This window comes from Oryctolagus cuniculus, chromosome 16 (genome assembly GCF_964237555.1).
Source record: "Oryctolagus cuniculus chromosome 16, mOryCun1.1, whole genome shotgun sequence".
Taxonomy (NCBI): domain Eukaryota; kingdom Metazoa; phylum Chordata; class Mammalia; order Lagomorpha; family Leporidae; genus Oryctolagus; species Oryctolagus cuniculus.
Genome location: NC_091447.1, coordinates 12,756,014 through 12,776,931, shown reverse-complemented (window position 1 = coordinate 12,776,931; position 20,918 = coordinate 12,756,014). Strand labels below are relative to the sequence as shown.

The 20,918-nt window shown below is 43.0% G+C and overlaps 1 protein-coding gene across 1 annotated transcript in view; it reads right to left on the bottom strand.

Moving 5' to 3' along the window:
* The window catches only part of ABCB5 (ATP binding cassette subfamily B member 5), a 122,065-nt gene that overhangs the window by 25,236 nt on the left and 75,911 nt on the right, over positions 1–20,918 (bottom strand). Inside the window, exons 20-22 of the mRNA XM_051852797.2 lie at positions 19,796–19,879; positions 4,631–4,834; positions 839–939 (exon numbers count right to left, since the gene is read on the bottom strand). Of these exons, the coding sequence (XP_051708757.2) occupies positions 839–939; positions 4,631–4,834; positions 19,796–19,879 (389 nt within the window). The remainder of the gene's footprint in view (positions 1–838; positions 940–4,630; positions 4,835–19,795; positions 19,880–20,918) is intronic.

The following is a 20,918-nucleotide window of genomic DNA, read 5'->3' as shown; positions in this document are numbered from 1 at the left end:
AGGAATATAACAATATTCTCTGATTCTCTGTCATAATCTTCATTAATAGGATAGTAGAAATAAGGGGCTGGCTGTGGCTTAGTGGGTAAAGCTACTGCCTGCGGTGCCAGCATCCCATATGGGTGCGGTTTGAGTTCCTTCCAGCTGATCCAGTTCCGATCCAGCTCTCTGCTGTGGCCTGGGAAAGCAGTGGAAGATGGCCCAAGTCCTTGGGCCTCTGCACCCACGTGGGAGACCCAGAAGAAGCTCCTGGCTCCTGGCTTTGGATTGGCGCAGCTCCAGCTGTTGTAGCCATTTGGGGAGTGAATCAGCGGATGGAAGACCTCTCTCTCTCTGCCTCTGCCTCTGCCTCTCTGTAATTCTGCCTTTCAAATGAATAAATAAATCTTAAAAAAAAAATAACAATAGTGGAAATAAAAGAGTGGTGCCAACCACAAGCATGTGTGCTGAAGAACACAAGGCTGTCTCTGTGATAAGTCTTAGAAAGAGGATCCTTAAGCCAATGTTACAAGGAAGAGCAACCGACAATAAAAAGCAATGGGCACATTTTTCTGTGCCTGCGTTTGCTCTAAAATGTAAATGACTTAGGTATTAAATGTAAATAGTCAAAGGATCTTGTTTTCTTTCTTTAATATGCTACTTCTGCTATCTTCCTTCAGGAAGCTAAGAAAAACGTGCACCCTTAGTGAGAGGCAGTCCACGTGAGGTGGAGCCTAACGTTGTTCTAATTGTGCATGCCCCTGTTCCTTCTCTAGTTTCCCCATGGGCGGGCTGGTCCACCACTGGAGTCATTCAGGGCAAAATCCAGCTTTTGGGGACAGAAGGGTGCTACAGTCACCTGTGTTGAGTGAGAAGCGTCTCCTCATACATTTGTTCAAAGGCTTTCTCTCTTGTCAATGACATGATAGTACGTATGTTCTCCACCGCTTCCGTTGCTATCTTATAAAACAGGATAATAAAATGCAGAAGTAACATTAGGAATCTTTCAACTTTTCCTCCTTGTCAATTCCAGTCACTTAGGAACATCAACAATTAAATATATCAAGTTAATACGTTTAGTTGACAAATAGTTTTAGCTCTTAGCTTCTTCCCTCCCTCGTTCCTCCCCACTGTCCTCCTATCCCCAAAGAAATAGAAAAATGATCCTTCAGGTTAGAGGCTCAAGGAAAATTCCTTTTGAAAAGATTTAGTCTGCTGATCTTGGTTTAGCTCCCTATAAGTCTTTACTGAATTTAAAAGTAAACTGGTTCCACAAGCCCAGCCATCACACATAAGGGAGTCTGTGTTCTTATGTAAAATAGCTTCTTAGAATTTATAAAACAATTCAAATCAAAGCAGAGAGAATCAAATAGGTAATTATTTTATTTTAGTTCATAAATGCAAGCAGTAACCAAAGAGGATTCAGGAACATTCTGGAAAAGTAATGTCACTATAACATTCTTTATCAGATCAAGCCATTTCTTCATTTTGATGTCCGTGAACTTAAAAAGATATTTAACTCAAATATGATGAATGCGCTTTGTATGTATGTAGTTTTTAAAAGGAATGTGTCTTTACATGAGATCCAAAATAGAGGAGTTTCTGGCTGAGAAGAATTTCCCAGACATGTGAATACATGTTGGCTTGAAAGCAAAACTTCCTGTTCCCACATTTCTGCTCCCAGAGTGGCAGCGCAGATCTGGGACGAAGAGAGCTAGGTGGACATCAGAGTTATCTGAAGGAGAATTGGAGGTGCAGGAGAGAACCAGATTTCTAGACAGTGGTCAGAATACCTGACTTCTGCTCCCAATTTTGATGTTAATTGTTTCAAGTTCTTACTAATTTCAGCATGAACTTTGAAAAAAAAAAACCTATTTTTAACATAGTCTGTAGTATGCAAGGAGAAAGACTAATGTCATTACAGGACCTTAGAAAATAGTTTTTCCTTTTTCTTTTTCTTTCTTTTTTTTTTAAGAGAAGACGAATACAGCCGCTTTAAGTCTGAAACAATAAAACATTTGATGATTTTTCCAAATTTACACCTGCAACTAAAAAAGGACCAGTATATTTTGTTGGTCTATGCTGGAAATTGGGGTGTTTGGTTAACTGAGTTATTAGAAGCTGGAGGAAGAGGGCAAGATTGTCTGTTTGATTAGAGTTCCTGATTGAACAGAGTTGGGGTTATCGCAGTGATACAAAAAGGAAAAGTCTAAGAGGATATTTACAACTAAAGCTCAGGACATAACTAAAACTGGATGCATATAAGTCGTTGTGTCCCCTTAATTTAAAACCTGTACATTATCACAGTTTTTCGCTTACACAAGAAGAGCTAAGCAGCTGCTTACTATCTTTGAGGCAAGCACCTGCTAAGTAGCTGGGTCTGTACAGAAGCAGCAAATGTTCCATGGGTCCAGTCAAACCAGATTATGGCGAGAAGACCAAAAGTAGTATTAAAATCATTTTTCCTGTTCAGGGGATGCTCCCCGGTGAGGTCAAGTTCTTTGAAGCCCTATCATGCGAGGGGCAGCTGAAGGGCCTGGGAAGCGTGGCCTTGAGAAGACTGAGTGTGGACACGATTCAGCTTCTGAAAGCCTGTCGTGAAAAACAGGTTTTGGATCTCTATTAAAAGTGAAAGCCGGCCGGCGCTGTGGCTCAATAGGCTAATCCTCTGCCTTACAGCGCCGGCACACAGGGTTCTAGTCCCAGTTGGGGCGCCGGATTCTGTCCCGGTTGCCCCTCTTCCAGGCCAGCTCTCTGCTATGGCCCGGGAGTGCAGTGGAGGATGGCCCAAGTGCTTGGGTCCTGCACCCCATGGGAAACCAGGAGAAGCACCTGGCTCCTGCCTTCAGATCAGCGCAGTGCGCCGGCTGCGGCGGCCATTGGAGGGTGAACCAACGGCAAAAAGGAAGACCTTTCTCTCTGTTTCTCTCCTCTCTCTCACTGTCCACTTTGCCTGTCAAAAAAAAAAAAAAAAAAAAAAAAAAAAAGTGAAAGCCAAGGAGAGCAGGACAGAAGGCTACCAGGAACAAAATGAACAGAACATAACAGAGCAGAACTGTCTACCAACAAAGCCTAGACAGGATGGGCCCTAGGAAGCGAATGGACTGCCTGCCCCTGGGGGAGAGTAGACTCGATGTCTCTTCCGAGTCTCCCTGAATCTCCAATGCTTATTTCTGTGCATATTGTTGATGCTGAGAAGCTTGAATATGCCAAAGAGCTTTTTTTTTTTTTTTTTTTTTTTTTTTTTTTTTTTTTTTTGACAGGCAGAGTGGACAGTGAGAGAGGGAGACAGAGAGAAAGGTCTTCCCTTTGCCGTTGGTTCACCCTCCAATGGCCGCCATGGCTGGTGCGCTGCAGCCAGCGCACCGTGCTGATCCGAAGGCAGGAGCCAGGTGCTTCTCCTGGCCTCCCATGGGGTGCAGGGCCCAAGCACTTGGGCCATCCTCCACTGCCCTCCCGGGCCACAGCAGAGAGCTGGCCTGGAAGAGGGGCCAAAGAGCTTTCTAAATAATTCAGTCAGTTGTTTAGTATAAAAATGGTCCTTGTCTCGAAAATCTTGTCTTATATGCTATCAATATCAGGGTGTTGCCTTATATTCAAGAATTGTTGAATTTCCTGTTCATTTTGAAAAGTAAAACACAAAACAAAAACTGCTCACGAAAATGTAACTACTTGAATGGACTGGGAGAGGGAGCGGGAGATGGGAGGGTTGCGGGTGGGAGGGAAGTTATGGGCGGGGGAAGCCACTGTAATCCAAAAGCTGTACTTCGGAAATTTATATTTATTAAATAAAAGTTAAAAAAAAAAAAAGAACATGTAACTATTCAGGGCTGGCGCTGTGGCGTAGCAGGTAAAGCCCCCGCCTGCAGTGCTGGCATCTTATGGGCGCTGGTTCATGTCCAGGCTGCTCCACTTCCTATCCAGCTCTCTGCTATGGCCTGGGAAAGCAGTAGAAGATAACCCATGGCCTTGGGCCCCTGCACCCGTGTGTGAGACCCGGAAGAAGCTCCTGGATCCTGGCTTCGGATTGGCGCAGCTCTGGCCGTTACGGCCAATTGGGGAGTGAACCAGCGGATGGAAGACCTCTCTCTCTCTCTGCCTCTCCTCTCTCTGTGTAACTCTGACATTCAAATAAATAATAAATCATAAAAAAGAGAAAGTGTAACTATTCAATGAACAGAGAATTAGAGCATCATGATGATTGAAAGCCCTGCTGTTATAGAGTAGCAGGAATGATGGCTGACGTTATTAAGTGTGCACTGTCTTCCAGACACTGTTCTGAGCATTCTGGATCTAACAGTGCTAAATGTTTTGTCTAACACACAAAACTGTAAGTGGATACTATTATCACTACCCCCAGTTTACAGGTGTGAAAGCAGAAGTCTAAAAGGTTGACCTAACTTGCTCATTTCACACATTTGTTAGTGATAGAATCTGGATCCTAACTCAGACAGGTTTATTCCAGAACTTGCATTCTAAATCACAAACCCTATTGCTACAACATACCTACCTGTATCCCACACTGGTCTCTGTGTGTGTATGTGTGTGTACCTGTGCCACTTTGTGGAGATGAAGTTAACATTTCATAAACACAAGAACTCTGATGAACTTCTCTCTTAAACGGTTATGGTTAATAGGGTCTTCATGTTACCTTCCCAGCACGTTTCAGTTCTTGCTTATCCTTGTTGGCAAAGCCAGTCATCGCGGCTGTTTCAATCATTCCCGTCACAGCTAGTACTGGAGCAATACTTAAAGTCAGGAGTGTCATCTCCCATCCGTACAGGAAGGAAATGGTAACTGACAGTCCCATGTTAGTTACACTTTGTGTGAAGACACCAATCCTTGAGCCGATTGCCTATAATCAGACACGTTTCAGAGAAAAAAATTCAGTTAGCATAAAATTGACAAGAATTCCTGCTGTAGTTCCTTGCAAAACCTGTGGCCTCTTTTTTTTTTTTTTTTTTTGAGGATTTATACTTAGAAATGAAATTGATACATATTTTTAAAATGTCCTTGACTAAAGAATCATTATGTTTTATATGCATGAGACATCCAAATGAACTGGCTTTTTTTTTTTTTTGACAGGTAGAGTCATAGACAGTGAGAGAGAGAGACACTGAGAAAGGTCTTCCTTCTGTTGGTTCATTCCCCAAATGGCCACTATGGCCAGTGCTACTCTAATCCGAAGCCAGGAGCCAGGTGCTTCTTCCTGGTCTCCCATGCGGGTACAGGGGCCCAAGCACCTGGGCCATCCTCCACTGTCCTCCCGGGCCGCAACAGAGAGCTGGACTGGAAGAGGAGCAATCAGGACTAGAACCCGGCACCCATATGGGATGCCGGCACTGCAGGTTGGAAATGAAATACCATCTGCTTAAAGGAGATTGTTACATCACTCTGATAGCTCTCCTTGAAGAGTTTGCAGAATTTTACACCCCAATCCAAATTAAGTGCATCCGAGTTTGAATTTATGGGATTGCTTTCTGTCTTCTGAATCTTTTTGTTTCCCTGCACCCCATAAAACAACAATAAAACAAAACAGATATACATGTGTGTGCACATGCGCACTCCCCCCTCTTCCACCTCAACTTACAGATAAAACAGGTAAAACTGATTTTTGGAAATAGTGGAATCATAGTGTTAGAAAATTAAAACAAGATCCTTTAGTTCAGCAGTTTTCACTGTTTACTTTTTTTTTTTAAAGATTTTATTTATTTATTTGAGGGATAGAGTTACAGACAGTGAGAGGGAGAGACAGAGAGAAAGGTCTTTCTTCTGTTGGTTCACTCCTCAGATGGCCACAACGTACAGAGCTGGGCCAATCCGAAGCCAGGAGCCAGGTGCTTCCTCCGGGTCTCCCACGCGGGTGCAGGGGCCCAAAGACTTGGGCCATCTTCTACTGCTTTCCCAGGGCACTGCAAAGAGCGGGATCGGAAGCAGAGCAGCTGGGACTAGAACTGGTGTCCATATGGGATGCTGGTGCCGCAGGCGGAGGAGTAACCAAGTGAGCCACGGTGCTGGCCCCTCACTGTTTACTTTTTTTATAAGTTGTCATATTTACTAGGAATTTTATGGGAAGTAAACTTTAATAATTAATAGTATTAAAGTGCCAGTTTTACATACATGTACACAGACATGCCCTTAGCATTCAAGTGTTTGGAAAGATGATTTTAGTTATGCATATGAATTATTTTTGAAGGTTTTCATGTTCTATTTCACAGAGAGTTAAAAGGAAGAGAGTCTTGTGTTTTAGCTTACATATTTACTAATATAGACTAATTCAAATTCAATAATTCAAAGTGAATCGTGAATTTCTATTTTAATGAAAATATTTTGCAATCTATAAAGATAAGGTTTTTTTTTTTATGTTTTCTGTTCATTTACGTTTCACACCAATTGTGTCTGTTGGTGGAGCTATTATCCTGCACGGACTATAACTCAAGCCATCTGAGTCCAAACTCAGTGCTTTTTTGGGATATGAAGCTTCTTTTTAAAAATATTTTATTTATTTATTGGAAAAGCAGAAGGGGAAGGGAGAAAGAGAGGAGAGAGAGAGAGAGAGAAAGAGAGAGAGAGGGAAAGAATGAGAATCTTCCATCTGCTGGTCCACTCTAAATGCTCACAATGGTCAGGAATGGGCCAGACTGAAGCCAGGAGACTGGAACTCCAACTGGGTCTCCCCAGGGGCCCTAAGCACTTAGACTATCACCTCCTGCTGTTGAAAATGCAAGAGTTGATAGGGAAAGGAGACCACCATGGAGAGAACAGAGTAAAGTAGGAAAGACTAAAGACCCAAAGAGGGCCAAAACAGGAGAAAGGATGAAAATAAACATTAGCAGGCAAACTTGTCATACTACAGATTAAGCATCCCTAATCCAAAAATCCAAAATTCAAAATGCTGCAAAATCTGAGACAGTTTTGAATGCTGATGTGACACCATAGGTGGAAAGTCACAGATCATGTAACTTTGTTTCAGGCACACACTTATAAAAATAGGATAAAGAACAAGAGAAGCAGCGTGCAGTTCATTGATTGTGACAAATGTACTAATATTAGATGCTAATAATAGAAGAATCTGGTGTGGCTTATAGATTGTGACAGATATATCATACTAACCTAAGAGGGTAGCAGTAGGAGGAGTCGGGTATGGGCTGTATGGGAACTGATGGCACTACTTCATACTTTTTATTTTGTTAATGTTGTCGCTCCCCCTCTTCGTGGAGGAACGACACTAAGCCCTGCCTAGGCTTCATATCCGAGTCACGGCACCATTATGTCGCTCCCCGTTTTCGTGGAGGAACGACACAGGACCCTGCGCTGTTCTTCTGTCTGCTCGGCCCTTCCCGGGTTTGCTGCTGGTTCTTCCCGGGTTGGCTACTAACCCTTCCACCTCCGTGGAAGGGCGGTTCCCCCTGGCCACATTCCCCACTTCCGCAGGGGAGCGGCACACCGCCGGCCGGCTCTCTGGGGGCTGCACAGGTGTTCCCCTTAGATGTTCCCCTTAGATGTTCCCGGTGCATGCCGTCTCTCTCCTCCTTTATAGTCCTCCTCTGCCAATCCCAACTCGGCTGCTCACACGCCGAGTACGCTGCTCTCCTCCAATCAGTAGCAAGTCCTACAGTTTATTGGTTGAACTGGAGGCAGCTGTGCGGAAGCTGTTTACTTCTCTCCCAGCGCCATATTGTGGGAGAGCAGATGCATAGAATAAGTCTTAATTCCAGTAACTCAGTCCAGTCCGGGCTGCTCCCCACAGATCCCCCTTTCTTTTTATTTTTTGGCGTTGATATGCGCCTGTCTCCGGTGTCCCGCGGCACACACTCTGCTCTACTTGCTAGAGTTGCCACAGGTTCTTACAAGTCCTATCAATCAGGCAAACCGAATCCGGGTCCTCTCTTCGCCATGTTGTGAGGAGGTTTTTAGGCGCTGATGCGTGCCTGTGTTCGGTGACCTGCGGCTCATACTTTGGTCGAGCCGCCTGCTGGCGCTTACCGCCTTAATCAGGCAGACCGAATCCAAGCCTCCTAATTGTTGTATTGTGGGGAGGCCTTACTGATGTTAATTCGTGCCTGTCTTCGGTGACCTGCGGCGCATAAGCTGCTAGCCGCCCGCAGGTGCTCATCGCCTCACTTAATCAGGCAGACCGAATCCAAGCTTTCTCATTGCCTTGTTGAGGGGAGGCCTTTCTATTTCTCTATTTCTCTATCTCCGGGCATTCCTATTTCTCCCATTTTACTTCTGTCTGCCAACATTCCTATTTCTTTCATTTTACTTCTAAACTTCTGTTTCTCTTATCCCTGTGGCTTTCTGGTGCCCGCCCTGCCGGCAGGCTCCGCCCCGAGGCTGCTTCTCGGCGCCTCGCCGGCTCTGAGCCGCTTCAGCCCGCGCGCCTCTCTCATCTGCGCGGCTCGGCTTTGCGCGCACACTCCGCGGTTACGCACTAGCCCTTTCGCGTCTGAACCACGGCCTCGCGCCAGCCCCGCGTTCCCTATCTATTCACGCCCCGTGCTCTCTCTGCATGCGGCGGCTTCCGCGAGTCACACAGCGTAGCTTGCGTCTCCACCACTAGCATTCAATCCAAGTTCCCCGGGCTAGCCTGGCGAATTCAACCCAGCTTACGTCTGCGCCCCACGGTTTGGCTTCCCGTCCTTTGCTCCCCGGGCTAATCAGACGGATCCCAATCTGGCTTACGTTTCAGCTTCTGGTTTCAACTTTTTGCCCCCTATTCCCGGGCTAACTTGAGAATCCCAAAGTGGCTTTCGTTTCCGCCTCGGCCTGCCCCCCGCGGCTTCAATTTCCCTAACATTTTTCTCTACCCGGTATGTTTCCCCAAGCTTTCCTCCAACAATACTCCTCCCTCATTTCTCCTGGCCTCTCCCCACAGTCCGCATCCGAGTCTGTTTGTTCTAGCTTTCACTTTCGCTTTCAACCTTAGAGATTTCTCCCAGCTTCCCCCCGTAGTCCGTATCTGAGTCTATGCCTAGGCTTTCAATAGCTTCTTCCGGCACCTTTTCCGTCCAGCTTTTCCCTAGGCTGTTTGCTAGTCTCTCTCTCCGGTATTTTCCACTTCTTCCCTCCTAGGTTTCCTATCCGAGTCACGGCACCATTATGTCGCTCCCCCTCTTCGTGGAGGAACGACACTAAGCCCTGCCTAGGCTTCATATCCGAGTCACGGCACCATTATGTCGCTCCCCGTTTTCGTGGAGGAACGACACAGGACCCTGCGCTGTTCTTTCGTCTGCTCGGCCCTTCCCGGGTTTGCTGCTGGTTCTTCCTGGGTTGGCTACTAACCCTTCCACCTCCGTGGAAGGGCGGTTCCCCCTGGCCACATTCCCCACTTCTGCAGGGGAGTGGCACACCGCCGGCCGGCTCTCTGGGGGCTGCACAGGTGTTCCCCTTAGATGTTCCCCTTAGATGTTCCCGGTGCATGCCGTCTCTCTCCTCCTTTATAGTCCTCCTCTGCCAATCCCAACTCGGCTGCCCACACGCCGAGTACGCTGCTCTCCTCCAATCAGTAGCAAGTCCTACAGTTTATTGGTTGAACTGGAGGCAGCTGTGCGGAAGCTGTTTACTTCTCTCCCAGCGCCATATTGTGGGAGAGCAGATGCATAGAATAAGTCTTAATTCCAGTAACTCAGTCCAGTCCGGGCTGCTCCCCACAAATGTGAAACTATTCTGAAATAAAAAGTATTAAAATATACTGTATAAAATCACCTTCAGGAGTAAGCATTTTGCCCAGCGGTTAAGATGCCCACATCGCACAGTGGGGTGGCTGGGTTTGATTCTTGGCTCCAGCTCCTGACACCAATGCAGACCCTGGGAGGCAGTGGTGATGGCTCACGTATTTAGGTTCCTGCCACCCTCATGGGACACCTGGACTGCATTCCCAGCTCCTGGTTTCGAACCAGGCACTCTGATATCAGATGCAGACTTCCCAGGCTGTGTCTTAACTGCTGTAGCAAACACCCCACCCTAGAAGTACCAAGCTCGGTGTTGGAGAGGCAGAAGTTGTGGGCATTTGGAGGTGAATCAGTGGATGCAAGCTCTCCCTTCCTGTCTATTTCTCCCTCTTTCTTCCTCTCCAATAAATAAATAAAACATTTAAAAATAGATTTAAAACTTCCTTTAGGCTATAAGAAATTGCAAATGAAACATAAATGAATTTTGTGTTTAGGTTTGAGTCTCTTGTAGAAGATATCTCATTATGTATATTCAAATATTCTTCAATCTGTGAAAATCTGAAATCCAAAACAGTTCTGCTCGCAAGTATTTCTGTATAATTACAACTGTATTCCATAATTGTAATTGATACATACAGGCACTCAAAAATAGCCTTTTTTTTTTTTTTACTGAGCATGAAATAAGCACTTTGCTTTCAATGTCTTTTAATCTCATAGCAATGCTAAGAAACAGATATTCTCACTATACCAATTAGAGAGACGAGGAAACCGAGGCAGAGAGGTGAAATCATTTGCCCCTAGATGTACAGCTTGCAATCGGAGGATGAGAGCTGTCAGTTCCCTGAAACAATTGGGAGTAGGTGGATGACCCGATGCCCTTTCACCCCTGTGTACTTAGGGATGGTTTGTTATAAACAAGAACGGTATCTCTTACAAGTAAAACACCATCATCAAAAACCAGGAAACTGACATTTCATACTTTCACTGCCATCTAATTCTTAGACCCAATTCTAGTTTTGTCAATTGTCTTAAGAATGCCTTCTGTTGCAAAAGGATGTCCAATTCAGAATCATTATTGCATTTAATTCTTGTCTTTTTATTCCCTTCTGTTTGGAACACCTCTTCATTCTTACCTTGGTGTTTATGACCTTGACTTTTTTTTTTTTTTTTTGAAAATTAGAATCGGCTTTTTTGAAGTCAGCTGGTAGAATGTCTCTCAGTGTTGGCCTGTCTGCTGTTTTCTCATGATCAAGTTCAGATCATGGGTCTTGGGCAGAAATACCCCAGGGGTGATGCTGTGCACCTGTCTGGGGCATTCAGTTTTGCTTTGTCCTATTCCTGGTGCTGTTCACTGTTATAACTGATTAAGAAGAGTCTTCTAGCCCTCTCCACCATGAGACTATCTTTTCCTTTGTAATTAGCAAATGTCCTCAGATAGGCACTTTAAGCTATGCAATAGCCACTCTTTCATCAAACTCATTGCTCACTGTAGTAAGGACTAGGGGTTTCTTATTTTCCTTCAGCGACTTAATTGTTGATTTTGAAACTCAGATTGTCCAGGTGTAGCTGGTGCCTAAAGTCAGCCTTGTTGACCTTTGACATGCCCTTCCTGGGTTTTGAACGCTTGTTAAGTTCTCACTTTCTCACACACCCAGATTCTCCAGGTTCATCCTATCCTGTCTCTGCCCTGTCCTGGAATCAGACATTTCTCCAAAGATCTCTGCTCTCTGGTTCCTTTTAGGGGGGAACATTTTTCAGGACTCAAGACATAGTGCTGATTATTACTGGGTGTCATTGGGTGACCTAGGGAGTGTGTATGTGTGTGTGTGTGTGTGTAGGTGCACACACACATTTATATCTATATTTATCTGCCTACCTATTTTGCTTTTCCTTATTTTTTAAGATTCATTTTATTATTTATTTGAAAGACAGAGTTACAGAGAGAGGTAGAGACACAGAGAAAGAGAGAGAGCTCTTCCATCCGCTGGTTGCTGGTTCACTCCCCAAATGGCCGCAATGGTTGGAGCTGAGCCGATCCAAAGGCAGGAGCCAGGAGCTTCCTCCAGTCCTCCCACATGGGTGCAGGGGTCCAAGGACCTGGACCATCCTCTGATGCTTTCCAAGATGCATTAGCAGGGAGCTGGATTGGAAGTGGAGCAACCAGGACTCAAACCAGTGCTCGTGTGGAATGCCGGCGCTGCAGACCTGGGCTTTAAACCCATTGTGCCACAGTCCCAGCCCCCAGCCTACCTATTTTTCTTAAAATCCATGAGTCACTTCAATACCTCCAATTCCAATCTGATACCACAAAGTTATTTCCAGTTTTCTCCCCTTCTGTATTAGTTATCCTGTCTTCATAAGTGAGAACCCTGGCTCCTGTTTCCCTTAATGGATTGATTTGTGTGGTTATTCTCTGTGGGTGTAACCAGTCAGCTGTCCTGGCCCCTGCCCCACCCTGGGCTGCCACCACCTCTGATTGCCCAGCCCACCATGTCTGGACCCTGTCCCTTCTTCCACACTAATGCAGTCCCAGGATTATGAGCCACTGTATCATAGTAGTGTGGAATTGAATGATTAAGGCTATCCATTAAAGTGTACACTTTGGATATGATACCTCTCATTACATTTTTTTTTTCACTTTATAAATCAGTGTCACTGAGTAAAAGTCTAAAGAAGCAATATTGAGATGGAAAAGGAGGGGCTGGCATGGTGGCACAGTGGGTTAAGCTGCTGCCTGTGATACCAGCATCCCATATCCGAGTGCCAGTTTGAGTCCTGGCTGCTCCTCTTCTGATCCAGCTTCCTGCTAACATTCCTGGCAAAGCAGTGAAGATGGACCACTGACTTGGACTCCTATTACACATGTGGAAGACCCAGATGGTGTTCCAGGCTCCTGGCTTCAGCCTGGTCTAGCCCTAGTTATTGGTGACCATTAAAAAAAAAATAGAGGGGCCAGCATTTTGGCATAGCAGATAAAATCACTGCCCGTGATGCTGACATCCCATATGGGTGCCAGTTTGAATCCCAGCTGCTCCACTTCCGATCTAGCTCCCCGCTAATGAGTTGGGAAAAGCAGCAGCATATGGCCCAGGTGCTTGGGCCCCTGCCACCCGTGTGGGAGACTGGATGAAGCTCCAGGCTGTGGGCTTTGGCTTGGCTCAGTGCTGGCTGTTGTGGCCATCTGAGGAGTGACTCAGCAGGTCCAAGATCTCTCTCTATTTCTCCCTCTCTCAGTGTAACTCTTTCAAATAAATACTTTTTTTAAAAAAATAAATAAATAGAAAAGGAGTTAAAAGCACCATGGTAAAAGGAAAGATAAATAAATTCTTCAAATTTATTTGAAATAAAAAATCTTCAACTAAGTAGAATTATCTTTATAACTGTTTTATAGAAACTATGTGAATCATGAAGCATCTTTCAGGGGCACAAATGATACCTGAGTAATAAAATCAAAACATGAATTTCCTTTAGTGCTGGGATGAAAAAAAAGAGAAGACACCCACTTACCTAGAAACATCTAAAATCAACCACAGTATTATATACATATATGTATATATGTATATATATATGTATATGTATATATGTATTATATACATATATATATAATCTTATTCCTTGCTAAGCCTTCATCTGGTGAGGACTTAGTCATTTTCCATTTTTTCACTAAAATATCTAAGAAGATTCCAAAATAATAAAAAACAAGAGCAACAAATAACACCAGTAAGATACTAAATACTGAAAGCTAGGAGGGACGGGTAACTTCTGTTAGGTGTCTGAGGGAATTATATACCACCTCCAAGAACTATGGGGCCCAAATGGAAATCCCACTTGTTACATAATGCTGACTTACATGCCATACCTCGTGAGCTTAAGGATGACAAGGACAGGCATGATGCCGTATCCTCCTGTCTGGGCTCCCCTCTCTTCTCTGGAATTCTGTGCTGCAAACTCTAGCCGACTCAAACTCCTCGGATGCTCGGTTCTGCCTGTTGAACTCTGGGGTCTGCAGAGCTCTGCTTCTGTCCACCCTCCCTACACTGCCACTTGGAAGCTCTTTCGAGGGAGTGAGCTAGAGCCATCCTAGAGCTCACTATGTCATTCTGCTATCTCTGCCCTTGATTCCCTTATATCCGCTGCCTGGAAACACATCTGGTTCATGTGTTTGCCTACTTTTTGTTTGCTTCAGATGGGAGGGTAAATTCTCGTTATTCTATTTTGGCCACAAGCAGAAATCCTACTAGATAGAATTGCATTTTTACAATTGTGACCGAGCTGCTTTCCATTCCCTTTCTTAAGCTAGATATTCCTTTATGTGCTGTAATTTTCCTACTCTATAATAATTGTTATCTGAAGAATTATTTAATGATGATTTTCTGTTTTAAATTAAAAAAAAAAACTTTACCTTTGTGCTTGTTACTAAAAATCTAAGAAAGTTTAATTAAATTTTAAAAATTCTGTCCAGAGGTATACTATTCCACGTTACATTTTCCTTTAGTTCCTATAGTATTTTTCAAGGCCAAGTACTTGGCATTTTCTGTTTGCTTTTCTTGGAACAGGAGAAATATATTGAAACATTTTTCCTAGTTTTTTTTTTTTTAATTTTGTTTTTAAAGATTTATTTATTTATTTGAAAGGCAGAGTGACAGAGAGACCTTCCATCCCCTAGTCCATTTCTCCAAATGTCAACAACAGCCAGGGCTGGGCCATGCCAAAGCGAAGAGCCAGGAACTCCATCTAGGTCTTCCAAGTGGGGAACAGGAACCCCAGTACTTGGTGGTACCCCAGTACTTGCTGCCTCCTAGGAGCATTATCAGGAAGTAGGACTTGAACTGGGGACTCCCGTATAGGATATGGCCATCCCAAATGGCAGCTTAACCTGCTGCACCACAACGCCTGTCCCTTTCCTAGTTTTTAAAGTTACCCTTGGCCTACATGCTAAGATGCCTGTGTCCCGTTTCAGAATCTTGTGTTCGAGTCCTGGTTCCAGCTCCCAATTCCAGCTTCTTGCTAAAGCAGACCTGGAGGGGCAGTGGTGATGGCTCCTGTGGTTGGGTCTATGTTATCCATGTGGAAGATCTGGATGGGGTTTCTGTCACCCAGCTTTGGCCTGGCTCAGCCCCGGCTGTTGCAGGCATTTAGGGAATGAGTCAGAGCATGAGAATTTTCTGTCTGTCTCTTGCATTTTCAGATAATAAAATAAATGAGTAAATAAAATTACCAGTGCATAAAGAAAGGAAGAGTAAATTTGTCTCTGAATGTCATTCTTTGAAATGAACTGTGCACTTTGAATTACTTTGTATTCTAGTTAGATGCCACAGGGTGGTGTTATTTATGCCATGACACCATAAAATGCTAAAATTTACAAAATATTTCAACATTATTAGATCAAACACTCTCCTTAATATCCCCAATTCACAGGAAAGCAATGTGGAGAAAAATTAGAGCATTTAAAATGAAATCTCTCATCTTAGCAGAATTCTTTATCACATTAAAACATGAAATGAGACAAAAACCAGAGCAATTTCCTAAGTGGCATATCTATCAGCGAAGTATACAAAGTTTTTATTTTGAATAGTTAGTGAGTTATTTAAGTAATAGTTTTTTGCAGAAGTGGAAGAAGTGTGTTCAGATGTCATAGCCTATCTAAGACCATCAGCCATCTGGTAAGAACAGTTGCTCAGAGTTAAAGATGTAGAGAGCAATGCCAGTGGTCATTTAAAAAGCAAGGTATATTATTCTGAATAGTTTTCCTGGGGCTTCACAGGTTGACATTAGTTAGTGATACTGCTTAGTTGGTTTTTGAGGAGCTATTCCTGATTTTGAAGTGACCTAAAAGATAGGTGCTATGAATAGTCTTTGTGGAATAACTTCTGGTGAAAGTATTTTTAAAGAAGTTTGGGGAAAAAAAGCCAATAACAACTAACTCAGTACAACCTGAAGTGGAATCTGCTAAGATGTATAAGTATTGTAGAACGGGAAAAAAAAGACTTAGTGGGAAAAATTTACAAAGCTTGTGAAAATATAAAATGTTTAAAGCCAATGATTGTTCATTGTTATTATTCATTAATATGTATTCTGTGGAAAATAATTGAATTTATCATTCATCATTAGAGTAGCCATATCAGTGGCTGAGTTCAGTTGGTCTTATAAGCCAAGATTGAAACTTCTTTGTAGAAGATGAACCATTATTAACTGCCAGTATCATATCCTGCCTGGTTTTGGACATTAACTTCAGCCGTAGACTTGATAGTTCTTCTTAATTAATTCAGTTGAAAGCTGCAAGACAGCAGCAACCACATGCCAACCTGATGCTGTGGTGAAGTCATTTCAAAGACTACTGACATTCTTTGAATCAAAAGTTGTGTCAAGCTGATTTTGACACTTTCTTTGTTGAAAAGTAAAATCAAGAAATGTGGCCACCATTGTCCTACTTCTAACTAATCAGCTCATTTGGCTCTTAGAATTAATAAATGAAAAATTTTATGATTTCTTGGGGCAACATAATTATAGCTCTCCTGAGAAGGATTCTTGGCACCAACATTGTGTTTGTCAATGGCATATAAAATCCACACACTATAGTGTCAATGACATGCTTTCTTGTGGACAAAAATGAGGTAAGGTTTCTGGCTAATAAAAAAGAGTTACTAAAATGTACAGAAATAATGCCTTGTAGTTTGTGGTATCTAGACTAAAGAATCTAAAATGGGTTTATACCTTTAATGAAAGCACTGTTGCGTAGCAAAAAGTCTGTTGACAGATGTACTGGCAAGAAGCCATTACCTTGGGCTAAAACAATGCCAGTTAAATTGGTTATATTCAGTCAACTATTCTAGAAATCATGGTGTCCTATGACTATTTTTCACTAACATGTTTTTAATCATGACTCTCAAAGTATCAGTTTTCAAAATGGCCAGAGGCAAATCTTTTCAGTCATTCGTTAAAGGTTTCAAACTAAGATTTATTATTACTAAGGAGCTGTTTTGTGAACATTCTCCCTAATACATTTGATAAAATACAATGTAACTGGAATTACATGATGAAGCAGCTCAGGAGGAGTATGACTTATTTAAGTTGATGCAGTGGGAAATATGTTCCCAATTTATTATTCTTTGACATCTCTAGTCTAGAATGTCTCTCTGACACAGTGAATAGTGGACAAATAAGACTGGTAAATAACTCTTCCTTCCATTGAGAACATATCCATTTGAAAGATAAATTGTAAAAAAAAACTAAGAGAAAAATAGGAAATTTTGTGGAATGGGGATTCAGATGGAATTACAAGGATTGGTATTTCTGTCTGAAGTAGTGAACTCTGGGATTCCTAAATGTAGTGTTATTCAGATAATTCTATTGGGCTACAGAGCTCAATGATATGCTTATTATTTATTAATGAGTTCTATTAATATTTTTTCATTTATGCCTGAAAAATTGAGCTTCTCAGGGGCAGATAGCTGGTGCTACAGATAAAACCTCACTTGGGGACCCCTGCATCCCATGTCAGGGTGTCCGGGTTGGGTCACAGCCCTGCTCCTGACTCTAGCTCCCTGATAACGCATGCCCTGGCACAGTGGTGATGGGTCAAGTGGAAGATCGGGACTGAGTTCCCAGATCTTGGCTCTCACAAGGCCCCGGCATGGCTGTTGAGAGCATCTGGGGAGTGGATCAGTGGATGGAAAGTCTCTTCATGTCTGTCTCTCTTTCTCTCTGTCCTTCAAAGCGAAAAACACAGAAACGGAGCTCCTCACTCTTCTTAAAATTGTAATTACTATTCTGAAATGGAATTCTAGAGCCTGGTCTTCTCAAATGGCAGTAGAATTTTTGGAAGAAATCAAGATGCTCCCTTTCCTCTTGATCTCCTCCTCTGTCATAAAATTAATTTTCCAAGCTGGTCTGAATGCATGTGAATACTCACAACTGCGACCAACCTGTTGCATTCCCTCAGTAACATAAATCTATCCATGGAGGTAACTATGAAAGTACTTTAAAAATTTCTTGAAGAACGGAATAGTTTATTTTGGGGTAAAAATTTTGAAATCATGAATTTGCAGGATCTTCAAAAAGTTCATGGAAAATGAGTGTCATGGAAAAACTATGCATGGATATCAATTTTTTGGCACTAAAACAGTTTGTCTTTCAATCGCATTCTACATGAACCTTTTGAAGGGCTCTGCAGTGCAGTAAAAGTTACCAAATTTAGAATAGCTACTACCTCTGGTGGAAATAACTCCCAGAGGAAACATGCAGTTCTGACAGCTGTTTTTTGTTGCTCTAGCAACGATGCTGTAATTGACATCTCGGCGTCTCTAAGTGGAATAAACACTTTAAAGACTTCTCTGTCATTCCCAGGTTGATCACTGATGCTTTCCACTTCTCCAGCAAACATGCGTGAGAAGGTGAAAGGAAGGCTTGTGATTCTACCAGAGTTCTTATTTTAACAAAGAGATGGAAAATTGCATCTCAATTAAAAGCGAGAAACCCTGTTTTGTACTCTTTATCTCAGAGTTGAAATCCCACTTGTTAGAAGAGTGATGTTATTCAAATGATTGGAAAAGGAGGGTGTAGGGGAAGACCGAGGTTGGGTAAGGTGTAACAAAGCACAGTCAGATAGAAGCGAAAGTTTGTAGATTTCTGCAGTGCACCAGTTCACGAAAATGTATTAGATATTGCATAAAAAGTGGAAGAGAAGACCTGGTGGTATAAAGAAGTATAAAGAAAGGATTAGGGGCCAGCGCTGTGGCATAGGAGGTAAAGCTGCCGCCTGCAGTGCTGGCATTCCATATGGGTGCCAGTTCAAGTTCTGGCTGCTCCACTTCCGATACAGCCCTCTGCTATGGCCTGGGAAAGCAACAGAAGATGGCCCATGGCCTTGGGTCCCTGCACCCACATAGGAGACCCGGAGGAAGTTCCTGGCTCCTGGCTCCTGGCTTCGGATTAACCCAGCTCCAGCTGGTGAGGCCAGTTGGGGAGTGAACTAGTAGATGGAAGACCTCTCTCTCTCTTTCTACCTCTGCTTCTCTCTCTGTGTGTAACTTTTTCAAATAAATAAATAAATCTTAAAAAAAAAGATTAGAAAATGGAAATGCTACTTGCTTGATTTGATCAGTTTATGCCATATACATGCATAGAAATATTGTATGGTACTCCATAAAAATGCACACAAGTTTTATATATCAACCAAAAATTTTAAAACCCTACTAGTTGAAAGAAAATCAATGTTGTTATTTATCTTTTCCACACTTATCTCAGCTCTTTGGCGTACATTATGCTGGTCATTCCATTGCTGAGTGTGAATATGATACATAAACATTTCACTTAGTGATAATGTGATTGATCGTGATTATACACCTGTACTTAACTTTATCTAACAGCTAACATTTCCAGATGCATGCATGAATCACAATTGTTAGCTCTTGCTTTAAATAAGATCTGATTATCTGGGAGAAGAAGAAGCTGAATGTTTTTCTTTTATTAAAACTTTCAAAGTGGGTGCATTTTCAGTTTTTTCTTATTATTTAATTATTAGCTCTTTTCTTGAACTCATTCTTGATATTTTTCATTCATTTATTTTTAGAGATTTACTTATTTATTTGAATGGTAGTGTTACAGAGTTAGTGAGAGAGAGAGAAAGAGAGAGGGAGGGAGAGAGAGAGAGAAAGCTCACGCTTCTGTACGCTGGTTCACTCCCCAAATGGCTGCAACATTTAGGCCTGGGCCAGGCTGAAGCCAGGAGCCAGGAGCTTCACCCAGGTCTCCCAAATGGGTGTCATGGGCCCAATTAAGCGATCCTTCACTGCTTTCCCAAGCCATTAGCAGGGATCAGAAGAGGAGCAGCCAGGACTCCAACTGGTGCTTAACCCACTACGCCACAGTGCTGGCCCTCTTGATATAGTCTATAGTCCTCTGGTTATTCTATTACATGTGCCAAATGCCTTTTATCTTTGGTTAAAAATACCTAGAACTGAAACTCTTTCTTGGATCTTCCACTGAGTTCCCTGTTAGCCATGAACTAACTATGATGTGAGTCATCTCATGGATGTACATGATATGTATTCTCATGTATGGATCACATGTATTTATAGACATACGTGTGCACATGCACATGTATACACCGTATACACACCCCATTTAAGAAATATACATACTCCTTGAATTTGAGCTATGTCTGTGGCAAGTATTGTTGTCAAGGCTCCCGTGCTGTTTTCCTTATCATCAAACCAGGCAATATCCTAGGGAGGAAAAAAAAGGATGAGCGTAAGTTTATCAGAACTGTCTTCTCTGGTTTGTGCTTTTGCTGTAGTAAATCAGAAGGCATTTACCTGCCTCCTTACTTGCAGGTACTTAATTCTTCTTGATACTATAGATCAAGTGACTTCTTATTTCAACAAGGTCTTTATTTCGATATAAAATGAAGAACTTAAGTCCTACAGTTTGGCCTCCTTGCTGGGTTACAATGTATTGCATTGTAATCATTGTTAAAAAAAATGATTGTTTTGAGCTGTCCTGTAATTTGTGGTTTATTCCACAAGCGAATTGTGGAGAGCAGACTTCATAGTGAAGCAAAGCATATCACAGTTAAAAAAAAAATAATTAATTCAGGGGCCAGTGTTCTGGGTAAAGCCTTTGCCTGCAACGCCAGCATCCCATATGGATGCCAGTTCATATCCCGGCTGGTCTATTTTGATCCAGCTCCCTGCTACTGGCCTGGTGAAAGCAGTAGAAGATGGTCTCCTACACCACGTGGGAAACCTGGATAAAGCTCCGGCATCCCGCCTTCAGCCTGGCCTAGCTCTGGCTGTTGCAGCCATCTGGGGAGTGAATCAGGGGATGGAAGATCTCTCTCTCTGTCTCTCTGACTGTCTCCCTGGAATTATGACTTATAAATAAATAAATCTTTACAAAAATTCAAATCTTTCTACTTAAACTAATAAGAAAGTCTATGCACTTCTTTTAAAAATTAATTAATTGTTATTTCTTTGAAAGAGAGAGAGAGAGACAGACAAAGATCTTCCATCTACTGTTCACTGCCAAATGCCTACAACAGCCAGGGCTGGGCCAGAAAGAAGCCAGGAGTGGAGAACTCAATACAGGTCTCCCAAGCGGATGGCGGGAACTCAACTACCTGAGCCATCGCTGCTGCCTCCCAGGGTGTGCAGTGGCAGGGAGCCGGAATCAGGAGCTGGGGCAGGGAGTGGGCCCAGACGCTCCAATGTGGAATGAGAGTGTCCCGAGTGGCGTCTTAATTCTGCCAAACACATGCTCCTCTCA